The sequence below is a fragment of the Emericellopsis atlantica genome (genome assembly GCF_019669845.1).
Source record: "Emericellopsis atlantica unplaced genomic scaffold F5Z01scaffold_6, whole genome shotgun sequence".
NCBI lineage: Eukaryota > Fungi > Ascomycota > Sordariomycetes > Hypocreales > Bionectriaceae > Emericellopsis > Emericellopsis atlantica.
In genome coordinates, this window is record NW_025764708.1 from 405,912 (window position 1) to 429,508 (window position 23,597).

Sequence of the window (23,597 nt, forward strand, 5' to 3'; positions counted from 1 at the left end):
GAGATTGTCAGAATCGAGTGGGAGACATACCCAATGACCCCGATGTTTCACTGCTAGAAGCTGACAGGAGTCTGCTCCCGAGTCCTATGCAAGATGCCACTCACCTCGTAGGCTCCTCGGTATGCGCGACTGCGCGCATCGCGCCTTATCCAGGCATATGCAGGATGGACCCCAGGCAAGGCCACCTACACCGCCCCGCCAAAGGATCCTTCTTCAGGCACCGGGCGAGGGCCTTGAAATGATCGCAGTTGGCAGGGTGGGCTATGGATATCCTTATATAGGGGCAGATCCTCTGTGTTACCTCACTCGCACGCCCTTGGCGATGGTTTCGACTTGAGGCTCGCAATTGCTCTATAACGTGGCCACTGGATCAGACGAACCGAGGGAATCTGGTACGTCCATCTCTCAAGACTCGCCATGCCTAGAATCGAGGAGATCGATCTCCATCCCTGGGGTTGGGAGACTGACCCCGAGGAGGAGCGTTTCAGGCTGTCCACGCTTGACTACCTCACGACGAAGACCTTCACCAACATGGCAGTGATGTTCAAGGTAGAAGCATCCCAGAAGGAGTATGTGACTGGCCCCCAAATCCTGCTTGTGGTTCATCGCGTCTAATTCGGCACAAAGTATGGTCACGGAGCTGTTCAAGGAGAGTATTGCTCGAACCCTTAGCCAGATCAGACACATGATCGGGACCATTGAGAAGGATCCAGATGGCCAGCACTCCATCGTCAGGAAGAGAGGCACTACCACCAAGTTTGTGGTGCAGTATCTGGATGGGCCCGAGGACACTTACCCGTCTCTGGCTGAGATGGAGAAAGCACATTTCACCTCGGATATCCTGGGGGACGCCGACGAGTTGAGCTACCTGCCCATGACATTTGGGCCAAAGCCTGAAGCCGATCCCGACAACAGCCCCCCTGTCTCGGCTTTCAAGCTCAATTACATCCCCGGCGGCATGATTTTGATGCTTCCATCCCACCACTACGCGAATGGTATCATCGCCTTCACCTCCTTTGTGCACCAGATGGCGGATTGGTGCTATGCTCTTGCCAACAAGACGGAGCATCCCGCCTTTGACCCGAGGAATCTCGACCGTACTCTGTTCACCAACTTGGGCTTCGAGACAGCCGAGGCCTCTGCGGGACCAAACACAGAAACGAGTGGTTTAGCGCCTGCGCCTGCCCCGGCGCTGCCTGTGAGCAGCCCGCCTCGACACAGACGGTCTCACTCTTTGCTCTTCCATGTGCCCAAGAGCAAGGCTGCTCAACTCAAGAAACTTGCCACGCCTGCTGACGGGTCGTGGATCACGACCTACAATGCGATTTGTGCCATGATGTGGCGTGTCTTCTCCCGGATCCGCGAACCGCTCTACAACCCCGGCCGTGACTACACACCGACCTTTGGGACTGGCGTCACTCTCATCAAGAGGATCCCCAACATGCCAGAGCGCATGCAGGGCAACATGCAGTTCGACATCAACTCGACTACATCGCACCTCCCGCAGTTCACGCTGGGCGAGATCATCTCCAACGTGCCCCTGTCCAAGCTCGCCAGCTACATTCGCGAGATGACGGAGAGTGTCACGCCCGAGATGTTGGCGGTCGAGCTGCAAAAGGTGGCACGCATGCGCGACAAGAAGAACCTGTCCATCAGCGTGGATGCGTTCCCCTTGATGGCCCTGTACATCACAGACTGGCGCGGCTGCAACCTTTGCGACTTTGACTTTGGGTTTGCTCATCCGACTGCGTATCGGCACATGTTTGGCATTATCCCTCAGGGCCATTGCGTTGTCTATCCCGCACACCATGGGCCGGCGGGAGACGATGAGGGGATCGAGTTGCAGGTGACTTTTGAGGAAGAGTTGATGGCCGATCTCCTCAACGACCCCGAGTGGAACAGGTACTTTGAGTTTAGGGGTGTCGATATGATGGAGGAGGGCGGGACGAAGCCGAAGCTGTAGTCGACTGCAATGCTACTGACGAGATCTGCCGCCCATCATTGCCGATTCCCATGCCAGACGCCAATGCAAATGTCAGCCGGCATGGTTCTACTCAACCAGGGAATCATGGGAGATGGGGTTTTACTTCGTGTTCAGAAGTCATCGACGCACCCCTTGCTGTGTATCAGCCAGGATGACCGTGCTGCTGTCATCCTGCGGGCCATGCTGGCGCTCCATTCTTGTCGTCAGGAAGTAGGACTGCGCCTACGCATTGACTACCTTGCTATGCGGGCGCAGGATGACATGGCATGGCGAGTTCAGGGGCCTGTCCCCCGAAGCAAAGCGAGAGAGGGGTTCGTCGATGTTTTGAATGTGGAAATCTCAAATGCACACACCTTCCCATCCCTCCCCAAGTCTATGTCCTTGTAGTCGTAGCATGGGGACATGTGCTTACATGCTCACTGGCTGCAGGAGGCAGGCATCGGCTCGCGACAAGCTCGTCTTTTCACAGAACCAGAATTCGATCGACTGCAGCCAGGAATCGCCAATCGCGTTAGCAAGTCGGAGATGCTGCGACTAGAGGGGTCTGAAGGATTAGGGACATAAGGCCAAGCAGGATCAGGCAGGTAGGTGGGCTATCGCTCAAAGTGATGTGCGTCGACAGTCGCTAGCTGTAAGTACGCGAATCCATGGCAGTCCGCTTCGCATAACTGTGCATGCCGATTGTGGCTTGCAAGGCCATGTTAATGCCAAGCATTTGATGTTTTATTTTTTTCTCCGTTCGAGTCCCTGCCCTGGTTAGAGCGGTACCGTCCGGCCGAAACCGAGGTGCAGATGAGATCAGTGGCGCCTTTGAAGTTTGGCGGGGTGTCTGCTGCTGGGCCGCTAATTTAGGGACTATCCGATTGTGTACGCTGAGCCCCTGACTCCTGAGTGGGGCTTCATGTTGTTTGTTGAATTATTCACCTCTGGTTCGGAATCTGCCCCCGACGCACTGCACCTCATGCCATTGCTATGCGCTCGGCACGGATTCCAAGGTGCAAGGTCGTTCATCCCAGTATCTGTGCTTACAACAGCTGAGAACGCTAAGGAATCGCGGTTATCATCTCCAAGTAAGGATGCGTACAATCTGCACGCAGCACGCATGCCCCACTCATGCTATAACGTAGGAGCCCCTTATCTCACACCAGATGCGCGTTGAGTGGCTAATACCCAACCAGGCAGGGTTTCAAATGCGGACTGCAGCGGTGCGGTAGTATTGTAGCCATGGAAAGCAACTTGCAAACCTTCTAGAACATGGGCCTATGCCACGCAACACGAGGAGGAGCGTACGGTAAGGAGACAGACTCAAATCAGATTGCAGACAGTCGCGTCTACTGACTCACTGAGTGTGCACACATCCTGGTATACCAACAAGATAATTCCCTTGTCTCCCTTCCTTCCTTCCTAGCATGGCCCCGTTGATGCACATCAGATGCGGAAATAACGGACGAGTCGCATCCGCACGCGCCTTCCAAGGAACTCCCAAGCGATGCCCCGCAACCCCTCCATCCCTCATCATCATCCCTGGACCCTCATCCATCCGCGGATACAGAACGACTTCGCAGTACCTCGAGGGAGCATGGTCCCAAGTCTTTCGCATGTTCCACGAACGTGCACACAGCATCTCGCCTCTTCCGGCACTTCCTGTCTCCCCTGCAACTCCACTTGGACACGAAGCACGCCCACATCTCCCGTGAGCACGCCGCCGAGAGCCGATCAATTCTCACGCAGCTTGATGAACATTTCAAGTGGCGGCCGCATCCACGTCACGTAGCCCTTCTGGTCCATCCAGCCTTCCGCCTTGGGGCCTAGTCGCATTTCGAACTTGAGTAGGAAGCGGCCGAGGATCAGACGCCCCTCGGCGTACGCCAGCTGCTTGCCTATGCAGTTGCGCGGACCCATGCTGAAGGGCTGCAGTACATCGCGTCGGTCGTTTGGGAAGGCGTCCGGGTCGAGGAAGCGCTCGGGGAGAAATTCCTCCGGTCGTTCAAAGTTGAGCGTCGAGTGATACGCAGCGTAGTGGTTCACGGTCACGGACATCTGGTCCACAGGTTAGCATGCTGAAAGCTTGAATTCATAGAAGCGGACGAAGGCCAGCGAGGGATACGTACCCCACCAGGCACCCATTGGCCATCGATCATGGCGCCAGATTGGGGTACCTGACGCGGAAAGCCAGGCACAGCTGGTGAGTAGCAGCGCAGGGCCTCCTCCAGGACAGCGTCCATGTAGGGGAGTCGTGTTGTGTTCTCAATGGTCAGCTGGTCCTCGCTCTCAAAGGCATCTGTGAGCTCCTTCATGAGGAGCTTGTATGTCTCGGGGTATTTGCAGAGCAAGAAGACCGCCCCGGAGAGCAGGGTGGCCGTCGTCTCGCTGCCGGCCTGGATCAGCGTGGCCGAGTTGCTGAGCATCTCTCCAAAAGTGAACCCCTTGCCCTCTGGCTGGCGCAGGATGTGCTCCATAAAGTCGGGCCGGGGCGAATTGTTGGCCATCCGACGCTTGACCTTCTCCTCGGTGAGGTCCAAGTGCTCGGCCGCGCCCCTCATCGCGTCATTGGAGAAGAAGGTGTTGACGATCTTACGGGCGTACCAACCCACCAAGGGAGCATGCTGGACGACACGGATTCGCATGGTGGCCTCTTCGATCTGATTCAACGCCTGAAGCCAGTCTGTCTCGCCACCCTCCAAACATCCGAATGGCTCGCCAAAGGCGAGGTCCCCGATAATGTCAAATGTAACAAAGTTAAACCATTGGACCATGTCGACGGCGACCTCACCCTTCTCGCATTCCCTGGTCAGACCGCTGATGAACAGGGTCACATAGCGTTGAATCAGGGGCTCCTGCTCACGCAACGAGCGTGCCGAGAAGCCAGGCTGGTATAGTCGTCGGTATCGCGCGTGGTCCTCGTAATTGCCGTTGACGATAGACGGGGCGTTGGGGTTGCGGACGTAGAACTCGGGGTCCTTGATCATCTCCAGGTCGCGCGACTTCTTGTGGGCGTAGATGTCCTTCCATGCCTGGGCCGTGATGTAGGACAGGTTGTTGGGCGATATACGGACGACGGGTCCATACTGATCGTGTAGGTCTTTGACGATGCGATGGTGAGTTCCTCCCCACATGCCAACTAGGTAAGGAATCTTGAAGGCAGCTCGGTGTCGTGGGCCTGGGAACTTGGACAGGGGATGAAACCACACATTGTAGATGGCGCGGGTTGCAAAGTAGACGATAGTCTGTTAATGTTAGGACCCTTTTGTGAGGGACTCTGCTCACTTGATCTCCGAGTAAACTCACAAGTATGACGACACTGAACGCTATGCTCGCCCTGTGAAGCTTCAGGAGAGTCGCGACGGACACGAGGTCGACCGACTTCAAGTCGGCCCAATCAGGCATTATAAGGAACGACCGCGGAAACTTGAATGTGCTTCTTGACGGGCCTTGACTATGTTCATATGCTGTTGGTTCTCCTTGTACACAAGCCAGTCTAATGTATGTTGGTCGTGAAGCAGGGCCCGTTTAAGTGAGAACGCCATGCGATCTGCCTCTGACCAAATCCAATCTCCTGCTAATGTAGGAAATGAAGCAGAACCAACACTCTGCCGTACCTTAGCTAACACTCTCCACAACAGCTGCTACCCCGCTGATACTGTTTCGAGATATCTTTGACACTGTCCCACTCAATCAACAAAGCAAAGACGCTGTAGTTCCTTTGTCCTCTAGTGCCTTCGCCTGGACATCGTGAAGGCTTCGATCAAGTCAGTACTGCCAAAGCCGAGCTTGACCCCCATGCATCAGCTTCAGAGCATACCGGCCGACACGTCAGACCCCCTTCCAACTACTTTCTTACGTCTTCGTTTCTCAATACTCATCAGTGAATCGCCACTACGCTTTTCGTCTCGGCTTTGATCCTCCTTCAAGTGCCCACCTGCAAGTCGATCCTCCAGGAACCTTTGATGTGACCCCGCCCTTATCAACAAGTACCTCCGCGCATGAACTTGGCCAAGTCGCAAGTACTTGCTACATTTTACTACTATATGCAGACAGGGGGAGGGGGAAAAGGAGGGGCCCCGCTATGCCTATGCGTGGAACACAAATAGAAGCATGGGCTTCGTCTTCTTCTATCGCACCTTTCTCATTCGATTGTGGCATGGGGGCCCGGGGGGGAGTGTGCGTGGGCCGGAGGATTCTCATAAGCACACGGGTCTCGGTGGGTGACATGCATGTCTAGACTAAGTGGGTGCATATCATACCGGCACTCGCGTCGACGACACGTATAGTGGAACGGCGTACATGACGTGACAACGACTGGAGTTCTGGCTATATGATCAGTCGGCTAGCCAAGATTTGGTCACTCTGTTGGCACCCAGTGAAGCTAGATAGGGCCACGCATGGACATTTGCTTGCATTTTATCCACAGCTAAAGTATGTCCGCGCGTACGCGTCGTATGGCAGCTCCCCCCCTCTATCATCAAGGCAGCCACATGGGCACATGCAACGGTGCTGTGGGGTGAAGATCCATCGTGTCCGCATACCCCGACACATGCCCGCTCATTTTAGGCCTGCGCGTGAAGACAACGAGCATGTCTCTCGTGGCCGGGTACGAGTCATCCTGCTGGTGCACCGAAGTGACGCTGTGCTTGAACTCGTGGTCGACAAAGATGAGCGTGTCGAGGAGGTGCTGGTGGTGCACGCGGCCCTTGATGAGTGTCGGGTTCGTCTCCCACGTCTGCACGCCCGTCGTCTCCTGGTTGTCATGCATAAAGGTGACGGCGCTGTCGGCGCGCATGTTATGGCTGCCCAGGAAGACGGTCATGGTATGGTCGGAGCCGTCCGAGTGCACGCCCTCGAGAGCCGGCTCGCCAAATATGCCTTGGTTGCGCGCCGTGTGCGTCCGCGCGTTGAACATGATGGTCACCCAGCGCGAGGAGGAGTAGTCGAGCCGGTCTCGGGGCGGCACTTGGACTCCGTGGAAGATGAGCGCCTTGAAGAGCAGGAGGGCCTGGACGACCGTGTTGCCTTGCATGTCCGAGGGCGCTTCGTCAAACGTCCTGGGCACGCCCGAGTCATGGCGCTTGTAGTCCTCCTGAACGGTGAGAGTGTAAGGCTGAGACTCGAGGCGGCGTATACTGCGCGTCTCTGGGTCGATGCAGTATCGGCCATAGGTGACGGACCGGTAGTCGAGAGTTGGGTCGGGCCCTGTGAGGTCGCTGATCTGTTGGACCGACTCAAAGTCTTCCTGTCGGGCGCCCAGGCCGGAGAGAATAGGGATCATATCCTCGCCTTTGACAAAGATGTATCTGTTTCGAAGGTATGATGTGCGGAGCGTCATGATGGCCATGATGGCCTCGTAGAATTTCGGATCATAGCGTTGCTCAAGGACATTGAGAATGTGAGGCCCTCGGGAAGATGGTTTTGTGTGTCCATTGACACCATTCATACCTTTCATGGGCACATGGCCGTTGATTCCGTGCCCATGTACAGCGTTGGTTCCGTTGACTCCCTTGACGCCATTCATGTTGAGCGTTGTGTGCTGGGCGGATCGCGAGTGTATGGCGAGGTCGGGCAGGATAGGGAAGCGATACATGTAGCGTCTGGAGTCTCGTAAGATGGCGATGCTTCGTTGCTGAGAATAATCAAAACTGGGCATACATTTGTGCGCCGCTTCCTTTGTCAGGTCCTCCAGATACACCCACAGAGCACTTTAGACTCGTCGAATCGCCGACCTTAAATGACCGGGAAGACTCCAATGGCTTTGCTCGTCAGACTCGAACGCTCGCCTGCTCGTGCCCAAGGGATTGCCCAAGCAAGCCCCCCCCGCCCATCATGGTTGCTGCAGGACCTGTTTATCAATCATCGCCAATTTGTTGGCCATGACAGTAGCCGCGATTCCTTGCCGTTTACCCCAAGGAGTCCGCCCCGAACAGCTCGTAGGAGCCAGCTCGGGCTATGCAAAGTAGCATACATGTGCGTAGTCTTATCTGGGAAGGTCAGGGTGAACACTAGGGCCCAGCCTGCAGGAGTAAGCATCAAGCTCCATCGCTCACCCCACATCTTGATGGCGAGGGCGTGATCTCGCACCATGACGAGGAGGATATTGAGCATGGCCAATCGCCTCACGCATGAAAAGGTCGAGAATCTGCGCGTTCGCTGCACTCATCTATGCATGTACCCGACTCGAAGCCAAACAACACGCCCCTGTGCGAAGGTCGGTACCCATGCCACGCTGCCAGGTCCTTGAGCGTTTGCAAGTGCGCTCATGAGAGAAATGGGAGGTCTCTCTATAAGACTTGCTAACAGACAGCGCAGCCTACTCCCGTGTTGCGACAGGCAGAGGGTTGCAGACATATCTTGCTTTCCCTACATGTACCAGGCACAGCACGGGGGTTCCACCCGTTATAAGATCGAAGAAGCCTAGTGACAGAACCGCCCTCTCTTCGCTCAGAGATCGCTCAGCAGATAGCTCTTTGTCTCTATTCTGTCTCTCGACAACTCCATCCGTCGCCCGCCATTCTTGACACGCAATGGTTGTGTCCAACTCGCACCCATACCCCGTTGCGGTGGGCAACCCCAATGGCCACGGGCAACTGGCGCGTCGCTCAGATCTGAAGCCTTCCGAGTCGCCGAGGTTGTCTATCGCTGGCATGTGGGCTGTGCTGCTGTTGCGTCTCAAAGAGACGACAGCCACTATCAAGGAACGCTACGATAAGCGTGCCATTATCGAGAAGGAGATCAATGCTCGCATCGATGACTGGTGCATTGGCATCTTCCAAGACACCTACACTCGCATCGAGAGCTTGACAGCCGAATTCGAGATGCAGCTGGCGATCACCCAGAACCAGGAGCAGGGCCAGAGCCAGGCATTGGCGGCCTTTACGCTCAGTCCCTGGCAGATGGAGGAGCGCTACCGTGCTCTTGTCCAGATGCAGTCCTTTTTGGGGTCCTTCTTTGAGCGTGCCAGTCCTTCTTACGACCAGGCAAAGACGCTCTGGTGGTTTGACCCTTCGTACCACCTGTCAGATGGTCTCAACTACGATCGCTATGGCGCGCCGGACGTGCGGGCGCTGGAAGCCCGTCTGCTCCAAGCTTTGGGTCTGGGCAACGAAAAGTTACCTCTGAAGCTGCTCCTGACATCCAGTGGCGTGGCCGCGTTCACAGTCTTGCAGCAGTTCCTGCTCAGCAACGTCCTCCAGGCGGGCGATGTCATCGTCATCTCGCCATACCTGTACTTTGAGTGCTTCGAGCTCGTGCGACAGGTCAACCACATCCAGTTCATCAACTCAGAGACTTTTGACGCGGAGGATATCATAGCCACGGCGGAGAGACACAATGCCAAGGCCGTCTACTTGGACCCCATGGCCAACACCATCGGCTTGGAGACGACCGACATCCGCAAGTTCTCGCAGCTCATCTCGGGCAGAGAGGGCTGGGCCGACCGCCACCTGCTCATTGACGGCACGCTCGTCTCGGGTGGCATGGCTGTGTTCGACTGGTTCAGCGAGCCTAGCCACCCCAAGGTGCTCTACTATGAGAGTGCCCACAAATACATCCAGATGGGTATGGACATTGTCATGTGTGGCTTCCTCGTCTACCCCGAGGAGTACCACGACACTTTGGGCCTGATCCGCCAGGTCACAGGTCTGACTCTCTACACGCGCCAGGCGAATGTACTGCCGCAGATCGACTATGACATCCACCAGTCGCGCATGCACCATCTCACCTCCAATGCGGAAAAGCTGTACCATTTTCTGGACAAGAGGGCTTCCACTATTGCCAGGTTCAACTACCCCCTTCAATGGCGCAAGATGGGCTGGAGTCACGGCGGAAACGTTGTCACCATCCGCCTCTTCGGCGACGACCAGATCAACAAGCGTCCAAGCTTGGACGCGTTCACGAGCCTGGTGCTGCGAGCCTGCGAGGAGGAGGGCGTGGCCATGACCAAGGGTGGCGGTCTGGGATTCTCCGTGACGCGTATCTGGCCCTCGACACCATTCATCCGCAACGAAGACCCGTACATGCGCATCTCCGTGGGCGTGGACCCCGACGAGGTCGAGCCAGTAGGCAGGGCCATCATCAAGGGGCTCGAGAGGCACTACCACGCGACGCGGTCTGTGATGGCGCAATGGAAGCTGAGGGAGAATGGCATCATCAAGGCGCCGATTGGGGCACCAATGGAGGCGTAAATGGTGCGTCACACAATGGCGCACCGAACGGGTCGCATAGCGGCGTGCCCAAGTCCATCCATGCTCCTGACTCGCACAGCAATGGTCTACTCTCCAAGATTAGAGCGTTGGATGGCCCGGCAGATGGTGAACCAGCCAATGGTCTTCTCAAATCATACAGATAGCCTCGATGTAGTCGATGTAATAATTCAGGGCCGTTTTTTTTCCTCGAGAGAATATGTTGTCCAAAGGGAAGAGGAAAACCAAGACTTGTTGGGCAGCACGTGGGAGTGCACTCCATCGAATCAACCACTTCAACCAGCCATTGAATGTGCTTGTGCCAAGGTTCGTATAGAATTGTCGACATGTCCCCAGCATGGTCACCGCACAGACCCCTAGGAAGCAGAAGTCGTCGACCTTCTGCACAAACGGGCAACAATGCGCGAGAGTCACCACCGCCTGCGGGTGTTCCAGGCGTGGAATTGGCCGGTTGCTCGACAATGAAAGCAAGAACCGAGGTCGTTCTGTACAGTACCAAGTAGCAAGGTACACTCTGGCGGAGAGGGCAGCGAATACGAATCATACGACCTTGGACGCACTCCGTAACTGTATGAAGAGGCTGGAGGCTGAAGCACGGCCAGTTCGTGCAGTGCATTTCGAGGTTCCGAACAAATGTCTGTGGCAGAACAAAGTGTCCATTTGGGAGAATTCATCGAAAGAAGGACGACCCACGCCTTCGTTTCGTAGCTGATGAAGGTAGCAGCAGCTCGGGTGGTCGTTGTGATCGCTCTAGACGCTGGACTTCCATCTCAGTCTGAATCCAACATGAAAGGTATCGACGTATGAAGCATGGCTCTGTCGAAGGACGCAAGCTTTCCATTGCCCTGGCGAATTGCGATCTCGGTTCATCAAGTCTTCCAGCAAATTTAACACGGATCTTTCGCGAGGTGATCAGTCGATGTCCTAAGATACTGTTCGACTGACCAATTATCCCCATGTAGAGGGAATCGAGGACCTCACCCTCCATGCCATGGTGATGTACCTCCCGAGGTAACCCGGCAGGGTCAGCGAGGCTTGGTATGTGACTGCGGCTACATCCGCAGATGCGCTGATGGTGTTGATCCATGATACGCGTGCCGGGCGAGAGTTGATGTCGGAGGATTCGCGACCCGTAATTAGCCGCAATGAAACCCAATCAGATGCGTTGAAGCTGGTTCCTCATCTTCGCGACAAGAAACTACCCCTGACGCGCCCAATCAAGGGCTGAAGCGGCAGTAATCGGGCCACCTGATCACTATTACTCTAGGGTAGTGCACGCACAGTCGACAACGAGCAACCTCCCGACACTCCTATTGCTGTCGCATTCTGGCCACGTCCCTCGGTGATGTGCGTTTGCCTTTCTTCATCGTCCTCCCTTCGCGCACATTCTTGACCACGGGTCATGTCTGTCGTTCCCGAGCACAGATACCTGACTTAGCCTAAGCCAGTTGAGCGAGTCCTACCACCACCACCGAGCGGCCACGACGACCACAACCCTGGTCTCCAGTGCTAGGCTGGCCTGCCCCAGCCATCCCAGCCCAACCTGCGCAGACGAGATCAATTGTCGTCTCGACAGCACCTCGAAACCTACCGCGCATTGCCGACAATCGCAACATTATAGACACCGCACATCGCTTCAATCATGCAGTCGCAAGCTGGGTCCCAGAGGGGCTTCCAGCGTCGGTCGCCGGGCGCGGAGCCTGGCCCACCGCCAAACGTCCCCGTGCGCTCGATATCACCGGGCACACAAGGACGACCGCAACAAGGAAGCGTCTCAAGAGCGAGCCAAAGCAGTTCCAGGAGGGTCAACCGAGAGGTGAGTCAACGTCCTGCGGATGGAGCAACAGAGCTAATGCGAGGTGTCAGAACTCGGGCAGCGGATCAAACATGCCACTCTCGCAGATCGAAAAGAGCGTGACCCATCTCCTCGTCGCCACGAAGCAGCTACTCGAGACGTTGACGCAATGGTCGAGGGGGCAGGCAACCGATACGCAGGTCTCCGACGTCTACGTACGTTTGGGTTACGAGTTTAACATGGCGTGCCGAGCCTTCTCGGCCATCAACGTCGACGTATCCGACCTCGGCAACGTGCCCGACTCCTTGCGACACATACTCGAAGCGACGCTCAGCCAAGAGGCGAGCTCAGAGAATCTGGAGAAATACTTGCCCAGGATACGGGACATTATCATCAACCTTCTCCATGGCCTCAAGCGCAAACAACACAAACTCCGCCAGAAGCAGTTCAGAGACAGGGACGGCAACCCGATACCGGAGAGAACCACGAGCGTGAGCACCGTGGGGAGCGGAAACAGTGGCCTGACGAACCTGTTGGAAGAGGGTATAGAAAATGGATACAAGCCCGACGCACCGCGAGGTGATTCACTTGCTGCGCAAAGGAATCCCTCGCCTACGAGGCGCTTCCCCTCACAGCGAGACCAGTCTTTGAACTCCATGTCTTCCGAACAGTCCACACTATCGAGCAACACGATGCAGAATATTCCAGTCCTGCCACCATACCCTGGGGATGAGTCGATGCCACCCCTACCTTCAGCGGGGAAGAACGAAGTCAACGTCGACTCGTTTCCTCCGCCACCGCCGCCACCACCTGACAATCAATCCAGCGCACTGGCGGCACTGCAAAAGGGTGGCGATCTCGAGCGTCGAGCATCTCGACGCTACTCCCAATATCAGATATCCAAGCATCTGGGCGGTTCAGTCAACGGCGTTCCCATCCTGGCGCAGAATGGCCCGGTACCCAATCGGGGCAAGAAGGAAGCACGAGAATCATTGCGGGCTGTGCAAAAGAGGGAATCCGTCCGCCATAGTAGGCATACTTCCACCCAATCCCGAGCCGCAGTGCAAGATACTGCGCCCGCTCGTGTGCCTAGTCGCGTGTCCGAAGAGGCCGCGCAAGCAGAAGAAGGCACACCTATTTCAGAGAGTCCGACGGTGCAAACACCAGAGGAGAAATACGCCCCAAGTGCCACCCTGGCAGGTCCCTTGCCCGACACACCAGAATTCGTCAGCCGACAGGATTCGCTGCCAGATGCCAATGCCACAGCGACGACCCCCAAGGCCGACGAACCGCCCAAGGTCGAGGAAAAGTCCTTGCCACCACCGCCGCGCGAGCCCAAGCCAAACGAGTCGTACTTCCAGGTCTCGCCGCCTCCGACGCCCACTCAAGACTTGACGCTGTTCTTGCAGTACAAGTCCAAGGTCAAAAAGTTCGTCCTGCCAGAGGGACGCGAGGAGCTCACCATTGGCCGTTTGCAGCTCGCGTTCATTGAGAAATTCTCGTGGAGCACACAGCAAAATGGCACTGACCTCCCGGAAATCTATATCCAAGACCCAGTATCAGGAGTCAGGCATGAGCTGGAAGACCTGACAGACGTCAAGGATCGCACAGTTCTAGTGCTCAACGTTGAGCCTCTGGATGAGATCAAGCGCCATATCGACGAGGGCATGTCTGCTCTGACCAAGATCGTGCAGGAAGTCAAGCAGAATGTGGACGACCATGGCGCCGCCCTCCAGCAGGTTTCAGACCGCCAACAGGAAACGTCCAAAGAGTTGGCGAACCTGGCAACCAACCCACCGGTCGCGGCTAGCTCGCCCGAGTCATCCAGGCCTGCGTTCGGCAGCGGGCGCAAGCTCAACCATGGCCAGGCGGGCGAGCTGCAAAGCCTGCGACGCGACCTCGCTGTCCTCCGCCAGACGTACTCCAACTTCCAGTCCGACGTCCAGACTTCCATGTCCAGCCTTCGACAAAAGGCTGCCGATGTCAAGACTATGGCTGCCAAGGCTGTCGTTCCGGATATAGATGGCGATGCTGGATACTCCTACGTCAAGGAGGGCCGTCAGCACCTCAACACCGACTCGGACCATCTCGTTGGCAAGGTCGACGATCTTCAAGATCTTGTGGAGGACCTGCGCAAAGACGTCGTTCACCGTGGCGTGCGGCCCCTTCCTCGCCAGCTGGAGAACGTTTCCAAGGATATCTCCGGTCTTACCAAGGAGCTCAAGAGGATGGAGGACTATCTCACGCAAGAGAAGCCCATCTGGACCAAGATCTGGGAGAAGGAACTCGAGGACGTTTGCCAAGGTCGCGACGAGCTTCGCGTTATGGAGGAACTGCTTGTCGATCTTCGCGACGACCTCGAAAAGGCCACCGAAACATTCGTTCTGGTCGAGCAAGCCACCAAGGAACAGATGAAGGATGCGGGGACGGGTGCCAGCGCCGGCACGGCGCGACAGTTCTCCAAGGGCCTGGAGAATCTGGGCAACAGTCTTGACCCAAACGCTGCCAAGGAGGGCGTTCTTGGCGAAGTACGCGCTCTCCAGCCTAATCACGAGAACCGTCTAGAAGCCATTGAGCGCGCCGAGAAGTTGCGACAAAAGGAACTCGCCGGCCGTCGAGGCAACAAGCTGCACCAGGAGATCCATGCCTTCGTCCAGGAAGGCCGTTTGAAGAAGAGCGGCGGCTTCGAGGAGATTGAACGCGCGAGGCAGATCAAGGAAGACAAGATTCGAAGAGAGGTGTGGGATCGAATGAATGGTCTCCTTCCCGAGGAGGGCGAGGAGTTTGAAGAGGGTGAATATGAGGAGTACGAGGAGGAGGAGGACGAGCTGGAAGGCGGACAGGAGCAGGAGGAGGAGCACGAGCAGGGTCAAGATCGCGCATCTGGCGAGCAGACCGCAAGGCCAGCGAGCGCCGACAGCGATAATGGTAAAGAAGAGACGACGACGGCCAAGCAGGATGGATGAAACGAGGCTACGAAATGAGATAAGACACCCCCTTTTGAAGGGCATCCTGTTCTTCTTCGAATCGGGAGGCCTCATTGGAGGGCGGGGGCGGATATAGAAGGAAGGGTTCTGTACCTATTCACCCCACGGGACATATTTTACATAGCGATGATATCTGTATCTTTTGGCCATGGAAGGAATGTATGTGGTATTTCACTATTCTACGATCCAAGAAGTTGCAGCTTCTTCATGCCCGTGACAAGGGGCGCGTCAGCTGTCTGCCGCCCTTCCACCACGAACTCCTGAAAGACACCACTGCCTCCTCCTCCGCCGCCGCCAGCCTGTGCTTCCGCGTGCTGGTGTGGCTCGACGCCGCCCTCGTTCCACGGAGGAAAGACTTCGTGCACGGCCCGCTCGCATGCGGCCACGACAACCCCCATCAATGCCTCCGCAGCCCTCGCGCGTTCCGCCATGCCCCTCCTCACCAGAGCGAACACGAGCCTCTCCACCTCGTTCTTTGTCGCCATGACCCTCTCGATTAAGCGTCGGACTGAGTTGCACAGGTACTCCTCCTCGTACACCGTGCCCTTCCTACCCCGGGCGCGCTTCTTCTCCTCCCGCTTGCGGTTCTTGCTGCTCGCGCGACTCACGCCAGTTCCGAGGGTGCCGACGCTGCCCGCCTTGCCTGTGTAGCGGGTAAACAGACTGGCGCTCGTGCTGATGCGCGAGCTCGCCGCGATGGAGACGTCGTCGGGAATATCCATGCCGCCGGTGCGGTCGCCCTCGTAGAACTCCAGCGGGTCCTCCGCGGCTTTCCGGCGCAGCTCGGCGATACGGGGCAGCTGGGAGGTGAGCTGGGCCTTGCAGTCGGCCAGGAACTCGGTGGTCGACCCGAGGGCTTCGGCGAGGCCGGCGTCGACGGCGGTGGTGAGCAGTTCGGGTCGGCCGCGCTGCAGGACGAGGCGAATGGCGGCGGGGAAGTGGTACCCCTTGCATAAGCAGCGGACGGCCGCTTCGACGGAGCAGAGGTAGTCGAGGTGGATTGTGGCGGCCGCCTCGTAGTCCTTGGCCTCCCAGAGTGCGTCGGCGAGGGTGTTTGCCAAGTCGGCCATGGCATCGGTGCTGAGGGGCTGTTGCTGCGCGGTGAAGAGGCATTCTTGCCAGCACAATGCTCCGGCGGACTGGTAGCACGAGGTGGCCTTTTTGTAGTTTTGGAGAGATTCGTAGGCCAGGCCCGCCTCGCGGTACTGCGAAGTAGATTCGAGATAGGCAGCGTACAGATCGGTGAGGGTGTTTATACGAGCCGTGTCATACCGGTAGAGACGAAGCGCGTCGTGGTAGAGAGCATGTTTGGTGGTGTAATTGCACAGCTCGTCAAAGACGTTCAAGCTCTGGAGGTGGGTAAGAGCTTTGGTGTGACGAGACAGGTGGTCATCGATGGCGAATTTACGTCGCAGCTCAGGCTTCTGGTGGAGATCTTGGATAAAGGGGACATACTCCCTCGGATCACGCTGGCTTTGCTGCGCGACCAGGAGCGCCAGGTCGAGGTTGTATAGACCCAGTGCGTGGTCATACAGGCGATGCACGTCGACGAGGAAGCAAATGTGCTCAACGGCACGTTCTGCCACCTTTTCGTCTTCTTGCATGAGGTCCGCGACGAGACGCAGGCCATCGTCCAGCGCGGGAGGATCTTTGCAGACATGGGCTGTGATAATGTTTTGGGGGTTGCTTGCCTTGCGTGACTGGAGGGCCTTGAGAACTGCGTCGCAGACTGTGTTGATCTTGGAGCTGGCCGGCTTCGGCGCGAGGTTGGGGGTGAAGGGCGCGCTGGGCTTTTGCTGTTTGGTGTTCTCGTACATTGTCTGCGTGACGTCTTCGGCTCTGTGTTTTGTCAGATACGGGAGTCATGGCCAAAAAAGCATGCAAAAGGACGTACCGGAGTGCTGAGAGGAAGAGGTCAATGTGTGCTACCTCCTTCAGCTGATCGAGGAACAAGCCGACGTTGGCCATGAACTGCTCAGGCTGGTGATCATAGAGAATGTTCATGTCCACTCGCTGCGTTCGGCAGTAAGAGAATGCACGGCCGTAGTTCTTTTCCTCGATTAGGGTCCGTATGCCAGCCACCACCATGGCGCGCGGGAAGATTGTCTCTAGATTGCCACGAGGCATCTGCAAGACGATACTCATGTTGGTGGGGATGGCAGTCACCAGACGAGAGCCGCGCTCCACGCTACGACATCGCTCGTCCTTTTCCGGATCATCTGAGGGTACCTCGAGGTCTAGGCGGAATCAGTACACGCTCATATACAGGGTCTGCAATGTGTAATGACTTACCATCTACATTCGAAACAAGATGGACAAACTTGACAAAGTGGTTGTTGGTCGTGAAAATGAGGTGGCTCGGGGTGACGACAAACGATGTACAGTTCTTTGCCAACGACCGTGAGTTGGCATACAGATGCCCACCCCTGGACAGGCCAAAGGCCAACGTAACCTCGTCGACTTTGGTGACCTCGAAGAATGGCAACTGTGTGGGAAATTGAGGAATGATCATAGAATCCTCCGTTTCCTCAAGGCGGTAGAGCTTCCCACTCCGGTCTTGCCCATAGCCTTGCACGCCACTGTCGTCCTCGTGAGCGGCAAAGGCAAGTAGTGTTGGTCGGTCCGCCAGCACTCGTAAGCTACGGCATGCCAGCTCGAGCTCAAAAGTCTGCAGATAGCTTGAGATCCGGAACGTGGTTTCAGAGGCGCAGCATATCCTCAAGGGAATGTGGTCGCCAGGGATGTCCACAGCGCTGAACGGAGCTTCGAAAAGAAGTGAGGGCTTTGTTGGTCGCCCGTTCTTGAGTGGCCAGTCAAAGACAGAAACGCCTTTGTGATGGAGCACGGCGAAAGACTGGTTTCGTCTGCCGAAAGCAACATCAATAACCGAAGACTCGACGGGTACATCGTACAGAGCCATAGGGGGCGGCACATTCGCGGTAGCGAGAGGTGTCAGCTTGACAGTAGTGCCGTCTATGACTGCCACGGCACCGTTGTCGTAGGGAGCATGGCAACTGCCCCTGGCGGTGTGAAAAGCGTATTCGGACGAGAGCAGGCTGTCGGACGAGGCCAGGGCCAGTCGCAGTGCCTTTTCCGAATGCCAGGAGAGGCTTTTTGTGTGCGCCGGGATCTCTTCTTTCAAATACCAATGATAGTTGCCCATTGTCCATAGCTGCACACAGCTCTGCAACACAACCGCGAGGACAGTCGAGTCCGCATTCCACTCGAGGCGGATGTTGTCCACGGTCTGGATAGGGCCTGAAACGGGCGAGACCAGTGTGAACTCTCCATGGCGCAGGCCATTGCGCTCAAAGTAGACAACGTCAACCCGGTCCTCCAGCCGTTGAATGCTGGCCATGAGATTGCCGGCTGGACGCCAGCTCAGTGCGCTTTCCAGGCCATCGACGGCCTCGCTCGCACTGTCCAGCTCGCCTTCGCGGGAGTACACCCGTATCACTCGGCGGCTGCCCTCTGCAACCGAGTTGATGGCCACAAACGCTCCGTCTCCACGCCAGCTGATTGTCGTTACGCCGTCTTCGAATTTGCTTGGAACGCCAGAGTCCACCCTTAGAGGGATCGTTGGATCGCGCAGTGCTTTGGCCCCACGACCCTCAAACTGCGTCTCGCGTTTGCCCCAACCGACAGACACCTGTTTGGACAACTTTAGGTCCTCTTCCGTCATTGGGACTTCGGCCACGGGGTCGAAGGAGCTCCCCAAAAACAGTACATTCTGCTCCTTTGTCACGATGATGAGTAGCTCCTCATCCGGAGACCACCGTGCCGCTGCGATGCCGGAGTCTATCGAGCCCATGATCTCTACCTGCCCGTCTGCGCTGACGGAAACAATGTCTCCGCCTTCGAGGACGATGCATATCGACCCCGTGCCATTCTGGTACTGGAGACTGAGGATCCTGTCCGCTAGAAGATCGGGACTGGGACTGGGCGAGTCCCAGCTCGTGAGTAGTTCGTGTGCCAGATCTTCGCCCTTCTCTGATACCCTGAACAATTCAATGCGAGCGCTCGTCTCTGTCGGCCCAACGGCACAAATGGTCTCGTCGTGCTCAGGATCCCAGCATGTAGCCGTGATATTGGCTTGGCTCCACCGGCCGAAGCGCACATTGCGTAGGTTGCGCATGGCTGCTGAGAGGGGGGTAATAGGATATGGGTGGCTTTCTTTCACATGAGGTACGAGCGCCACAGGCTGGGCTCTGTCTGAGATCCGCGTCTAGCCAGGCATGCGCTGCAACGTCGGAAATTCTAGGGTGGCGGGTAGATGAGGTTGTTGGTGATTCTTTGTGAATTTTTTTCCCCTTCCATTTGGGTGATGGGAGATACATGGAATTGCCCCTCGGCGGGGCATCGTGGGAGGTTTGCCCAGGTACCCCTTAACAGCATGTATGTTGTCCGGAGCTCGCGATGCAGCCACCACGCCACACTCGCCCGAAAATGAGGCAATTGTGAGTCTGCAATCCCCTGTTGACTCCTTTCAAGAGAGGTACATTTCGTGCCTATTGCCGTAGTTTTCCAGCACAAATCACAAGCAATACGTTCACCTCGGCTGGCGGTTCACGCATCCGCTAAGGCGGGCGATCCAGGGTGGGGCAAGGCAAGCAGCAGTGCCAGTGAGTAGCCGTAAGGTACTCCGTAACCGCCCCCAGATTCAATCCTCCTTCAAGCACGAGCCGAACCCCGTCTTTCAAATAGCTTGGGCCATCCCTACATTTATTGCTTCTTCATTGTCTATAAACTCTGCATTCCGTCCCGTCGCATTGCCAATAAAAGCGACAGACGCAACGATGGATCTCGCCTACAACCCTCATGCGGAGCGCGCTCGCCGGAAGAACCGAAGCAGCACGAACCTACACCATCTGTCCCTCGCTCCACTCACCACCAAGATCCCCATTCACGACGTCGACGCGTCGGCATTCCACGACGCTTCGCTCCTAGCCCCTCAGCGCAGCACATCCTACCTGCAGGGAAAGTCGGCCCCGACGACGCCTCGACTTCTCTCCCACTCGCCGGCTGGGCCGCGGTCGCGCTCGCGTCACAGACGGACACCCTCAGCCCCAGGGGTCCACGTCCCCAATGTGTCCAAGAGCAAATCCACGACGCACCTTCTCGGCGCACATGGTCAGAAAAATGGGTCAATGGCATCCAGGCACCGCGGAAAGGATGATCTCGAGTTGCGCGACCGCTCGGACAGCGATTGGCTTCTACGGACAGGCGCCTTGATGAGTACGGAGGCGAGAGAATACAAGGGCCAGTCGTGGCTCGTGTCGCGTCAGAGCTCGACGAGCCTCGTGGCCATGCGCGACGAGGATGATGAGGCCCTCGAGGAGGAGCTAGCCGCTGAGCGCGAGAGGGCGAGCAGGCTGGCCAGCCGACGGGGCAGCTCGGCTGCTGGGTTGGATGAGGATGCTGGCTCCAGGATGGGGAGCCGATATGTCAGTCGTCACGCCAGTCGCGCCCAAAGCCGAAGCCATAGCCTGGCCGGCCTGCGGAGCGCGGCGATGACGCCAGGGGACCGTGATGGGGAATCCTACTTCCCAGCCGAGCAGGAGGGCCCCGACTTTGTCGACTTGGACGAGCGATTGGAAGAATTAGAGCAGGACACCTCGGCGGCGGACGATGCTGCGGTGAGGAGGTTGGTGCAATACGGGACCTCGGGTGGTGCCTCATGGATCAGCAACATGATTGGGTGGCGCCTCTTCTCGGTCGAGGAGAATGACGGGGATTCCGATGAAGAGGTCGACTCGTCGACAGATGCGGCCTCGCAGACCACTGGTCGCAGCGGTCTGTCTTTCCGGCACGTGGAGGGCGTGACCAACTATGCTGGCGAGAACATCCAGCCGCCTAGGAAGGATGAAAGTGCTTGGGGTGATGCTGCGTGGCTGCTCGGCGTGGCCACCAAGGTCATCTTCTAAACGTGGCTCCTACTTGCTGTACAAAGAGTTTCGAGACCCGCTGGCGTGGAAGCTCCTGTTATGACTCTACGATATAATGCTTAATACATCAATCACACTTTCACCGAGACGCACGCCGGACAGGTCACCTGCGAACAAAGACGCAACACCGCGTGCTTGGCAACTTGCTCGCGGCCAGACTAGACTAGTGTCTATGTGCAACCACACGATCGGACACGCTTCAGCGCAAGATCCGGTGCCTGCAAAAGGCCTGCGTGCGTCGAGAAGACGGTGCTACGCACAATGACGTCCTCTGCGTGTAGGTATCGTCAGCTGCAATTGGGGTCCACAACAGTCCTGGTGGTGCTCTAGAAGGACGTTCGAAATTCTAATAGCAGTGGCCGGTATACGAAACGACGATCTCAGTATGACATAGCGGTCGGACAAGATCCTCCTGATTCATTTGCAGTCAGCTCTGTTACTCTCGTGCCCGTGAAGATCTTGCCCACTCCGAGGCGGCACTCGAGAGATTGATGTGGGACGGTGAGCGCATGGAGGGGTGGCTAGCAACGGTGTCCGCGGTGATGGAGGCATGAAGCAAAGGTGCCCCGGGTCTTTGCGCTTTTGAGCTATGAGATGCTGTCCTTGTGCCCTGATCGTGAAGATGGGATGCCGGCGACGCTGATCGTTCTTTGCTGGATTCAAGGAGGGGGCGCGGCTGGTGGTGGACTAGGCCTAGTCTTCTATTTGCATACCTTACACGGCTTGACCCAGTTAATAACCAGCAGGATGATTCAAAACTCAACGTCAAGAAAAGACTCGGAGCGACAAGCCTGTAAGAACGACCATTTGTTCGTGAAATTCTGGCTCATATGTGAAGCCCTCAACGCCAGCGAAAGCAACACCAGGTGTTGGCGGGGGTTCTCGTGTAGTTACGTGGGATAGACGTGAAAGGGTCCAACCAGCACAAATTCACAATTTGTTGAAACCCCCGATGATGCAACCAACGACGTAATACTGGCCCAGGTCACCGGGAGCTTATTATCCCTAAATCCCTCCCCAGTGTTGCTGTCACGGACCACGGCGCCACCCGAATTGAATGATCGTCCTCGAATCAAGCATATAATATCATGATCATTTTCCTTTCAAATGGTAAAAGCACGCAACTGTGTGTGTCACGCATTCACTGCGCTTTGGAACAGACCAAGAATCCTTGCTTCAGGGACTAGTCGTTGCTCCGCCTGGGACGAAGAAGCAGGTCGCATCGCTTCAACGACTGGAGGTACTCGGCCGCGGTTATTCATCAGAACTCCGTAACCTCGACTACGTACTATTACTCCAGCCGCCCCCGCGCGAGCATCTTGTGACAAACCTGCAGTACTGAACACGTCGAGCTTGGCAGGCAGCGCTTATCACGTCTGGTCGTTGTTGTTCAGTTCAGCCTCAGGACAATGCGGGCATTCTCTGCTGGTGTTACAGACCCCCTCACTCTCACAATGCAACCTTGCTTGCTTTTCCTTGTGGTCATCTGCGCGCCTCGAATCCTGATTTGACGTGTCTTGTCGTCCGAAGCCATCCAGAAAGCTTCGAAGACCACGCAGCACTGCAGCCGTTCTGCCCGCCCTTCACCCGGAGCCACCTTGCGAGTGCCAAGAGCGACGTGTAGCTCCAGTCTTCACTCTTCACTCACAAAGGGCGAGCCCTATCAGCTTAAGGTACCTATCCCGACGCTCACATTAGTCACATCGCGACGTGAGGCAGCCCCTCACCAGTAGATTTGACCGCCCGCGCTATTTTACTACCTAGACTAGTCTGGGACTCTGGGTTCGTTTTTTTGGATAGTCGACGTGCCCTATTCACACTGTCGTGGCCTCTGGTCACCTGGTGGTGGCAAATGCTCTGGAAGCCTGGCACGGACATTCTAGACTGGTCGGACGATGAGGAGAAGCTGTGAGGATTTCAAGTTTTCAACCAACCTTCGGTGAGGGCTCCATCTTGTCTCTCGAGGATCGTCGGCTGCACAAGCAGCGCGCCAAGAACTTCTACAATCTCACACGCTTGTCGAACTCCACGCGACCCAAAACGGCGCCGCTGTCCACATCGAGACCCTAGGCTCATTCGTGCCCTCCCCCCACCAAGCCAGGCCTGACTGGGACGACTATTAAGCTACCTTGCCTTACGTAGAAGCACAGTCAGCATCATCATCATCAAATCACACCAACAAGCATCGCCGTCTCTGACTATCTGCACAGCAAATTGTCAGTGACTTATTTTCATTCCCCTCGGATAAGTAGCCAGACATTGTTTCCCTTGGCCAACTGCCTTTCAATTACAGTCCGACGGATCCACGAGTCGCTGCTGGCAATAAACTACTCACAGACTTCTTCATTACCTCATTGCCCACAGCTGCCATCCACCACTACCGGTTCGCACTACTACCTACGTAAGGCGTGGCTATCGGGTCGGTCCCCTGCACCCCTCCAACCACGTCCGAACCGCCGCATCCCATCCTCCACCACTCCACCAGTCAGTCAGTCAGTCAGTCCCTCATTGTGTGGGCCGGCTGGTCGGTCACTGTTGTCTCATCTCGTCGTTGCAGACCATCTTGCCGACTTGCCTTTTTCCCACCTCCTCCGCCTGCGTGCTGCAGCCCTCTCCACGCTCCTGACACCGTCGTCGCCGTCGAGTCGCATCGGATCCTGTCGAGGCGCGCGCGCATACGACGTCTGTCTTCTT

The 23,597-nt window shown here is 56.7% G+C and overlaps 7 protein-coding genes across 7 annotated transcripts; 4 read left to right on the forward strand and 3 right to left on the reverse strand.

The window, feature by feature from the left end:
• The first annotated feature begins 330 nt into the window (after positions 1-330).
• On the forward strand, positions 331-2,138 carry F5Z01DRAFT_481830 (uncharacterized protein). The gene is made up of 2 exons (XM_046260085.1): positions 331-569; positions 628-2,138. Exons 1-2 carry the CDS (start codon positions 418-420, stop codon positions 1,961-1,963), a joined length of 1,488 nt encoding a protein of 495 aa, XP_046120594.1. The 5' UTR covers positions 331-417; the 3' UTR covers positions 1,964-2,138.
• A 1,176-nt stretch (positions 2,139-3,314) lies between these two features.
• On the reverse strand, positions 3,315-5,371 carry F5Z01DRAFT_697428 (benzoate 4-monooxygenase cytochrome P450; the record flags this gene model as incomplete). The annotated part of the gene is made up of 3 exons (XM_046266315.1): positions 3,315-4,024; positions 4,096-5,211; positions 5,273-5,371. The coding sequence occupies 3 exons, from the start codon at positions 5,369-5,371 to the stop codon at positions 3,701-3,703; spliced, it is 1,539 nt and encodes a 512-aa protein (XP_046120595.1). The 3' UTR covers positions 3,315-3,700.
• A 1,075-nt stretch (positions 5,372-6,446) lies between these two features.
• F5Z01DRAFT_617812 (2OG-Fe dioxygenase-domain-containing protein) lies at positions 6,447-7,307 on the reverse strand (the record flags this gene model as incomplete). Its single annotated transcript, XM_046261001.1, has 1 exon — positions 6,447-7,307. The coding sequence occupies one exon, from the start codon at positions 7,305-7,307 to the stop codon at positions 6,447-6,449; it is 861 nt and encodes a 286-aa protein (XP_046120596.1).
• A 982-nt stretch (positions 7,308-8,289) lies between these two features.
• On the forward strand, positions 8,290-10,335 carry F5Z01DRAFT_482206 (pyridoxal phosphate-dependent transferase). The gene has a single exon (XM_046260088.1). The coding sequence runs from the start codon at positions 8,500-8,502 to the stop codon at positions 10,156-10,158; it is 1,659 nt and encodes a 552-aa protein (XP_046120597.1). The 5' UTR covers positions 8,290-8,499; the 3' UTR covers positions 10,159-10,335.
• A 1,115-nt stretch (positions 10,336-11,450) lies between these two features.
• Positions 11,451-15,116, forward strand: F5Z01DRAFT_734655 (putative actin-interacting protein AIP3). The gene is made up of 2 exons (XM_046266759.1): positions 11,451-11,992; positions 12,043-15,116. The coding sequence occupies exons 1-2, from the start codon at positions 11,819-11,821 to the stop codon at positions 14,935-14,937; spliced, it is 3,069 nt and encodes a 1,022-aa protein (XP_046120598.1). The 5' UTR covers positions 11,451-11,818; the 3' UTR covers positions 14,938-15,116.
• Positions 15,117-19,416, reverse strand: F5Z01DRAFT_719808 (IKI3 family-domain-containing protein). Its single transcript, XM_046266562.1, has 3 exons — positions 17,251-19,416; positions 16,853-17,195; positions 15,117-16,797 (listed from the first exon to the last, which is right to left on the reverse strand). Exons 1-3 carry the CDS (start codon positions 19,091-19,093, stop codon positions 15,138-15,140), a joined length of 3,846 nt encoding a protein of 1,281 aa, XP_046120599.1. The 5' UTR covers positions 19,094-19,416; the 3' UTR covers positions 15,117-15,137.
• Positions 19,417-19,671: 255 nt separating this feature from the next.
• On the forward strand, positions 19,672-21,189 carry F5Z01DRAFT_482496 (uncharacterized protein). The gene has a single exon (XM_046260094.1). It carries the CDS (start codon positions 19,755-19,757, stop codon positions 20,880-20,882), a length of 1,128 nt encoding a protein of 375 aa, XP_046120600.1. The 5' UTR covers positions 19,672-19,754; the 3' UTR covers positions 20,883-21,189.
• The last annotated feature ends 2,408 nt before the right edge of the window (positions 21,190-23,597 follow it).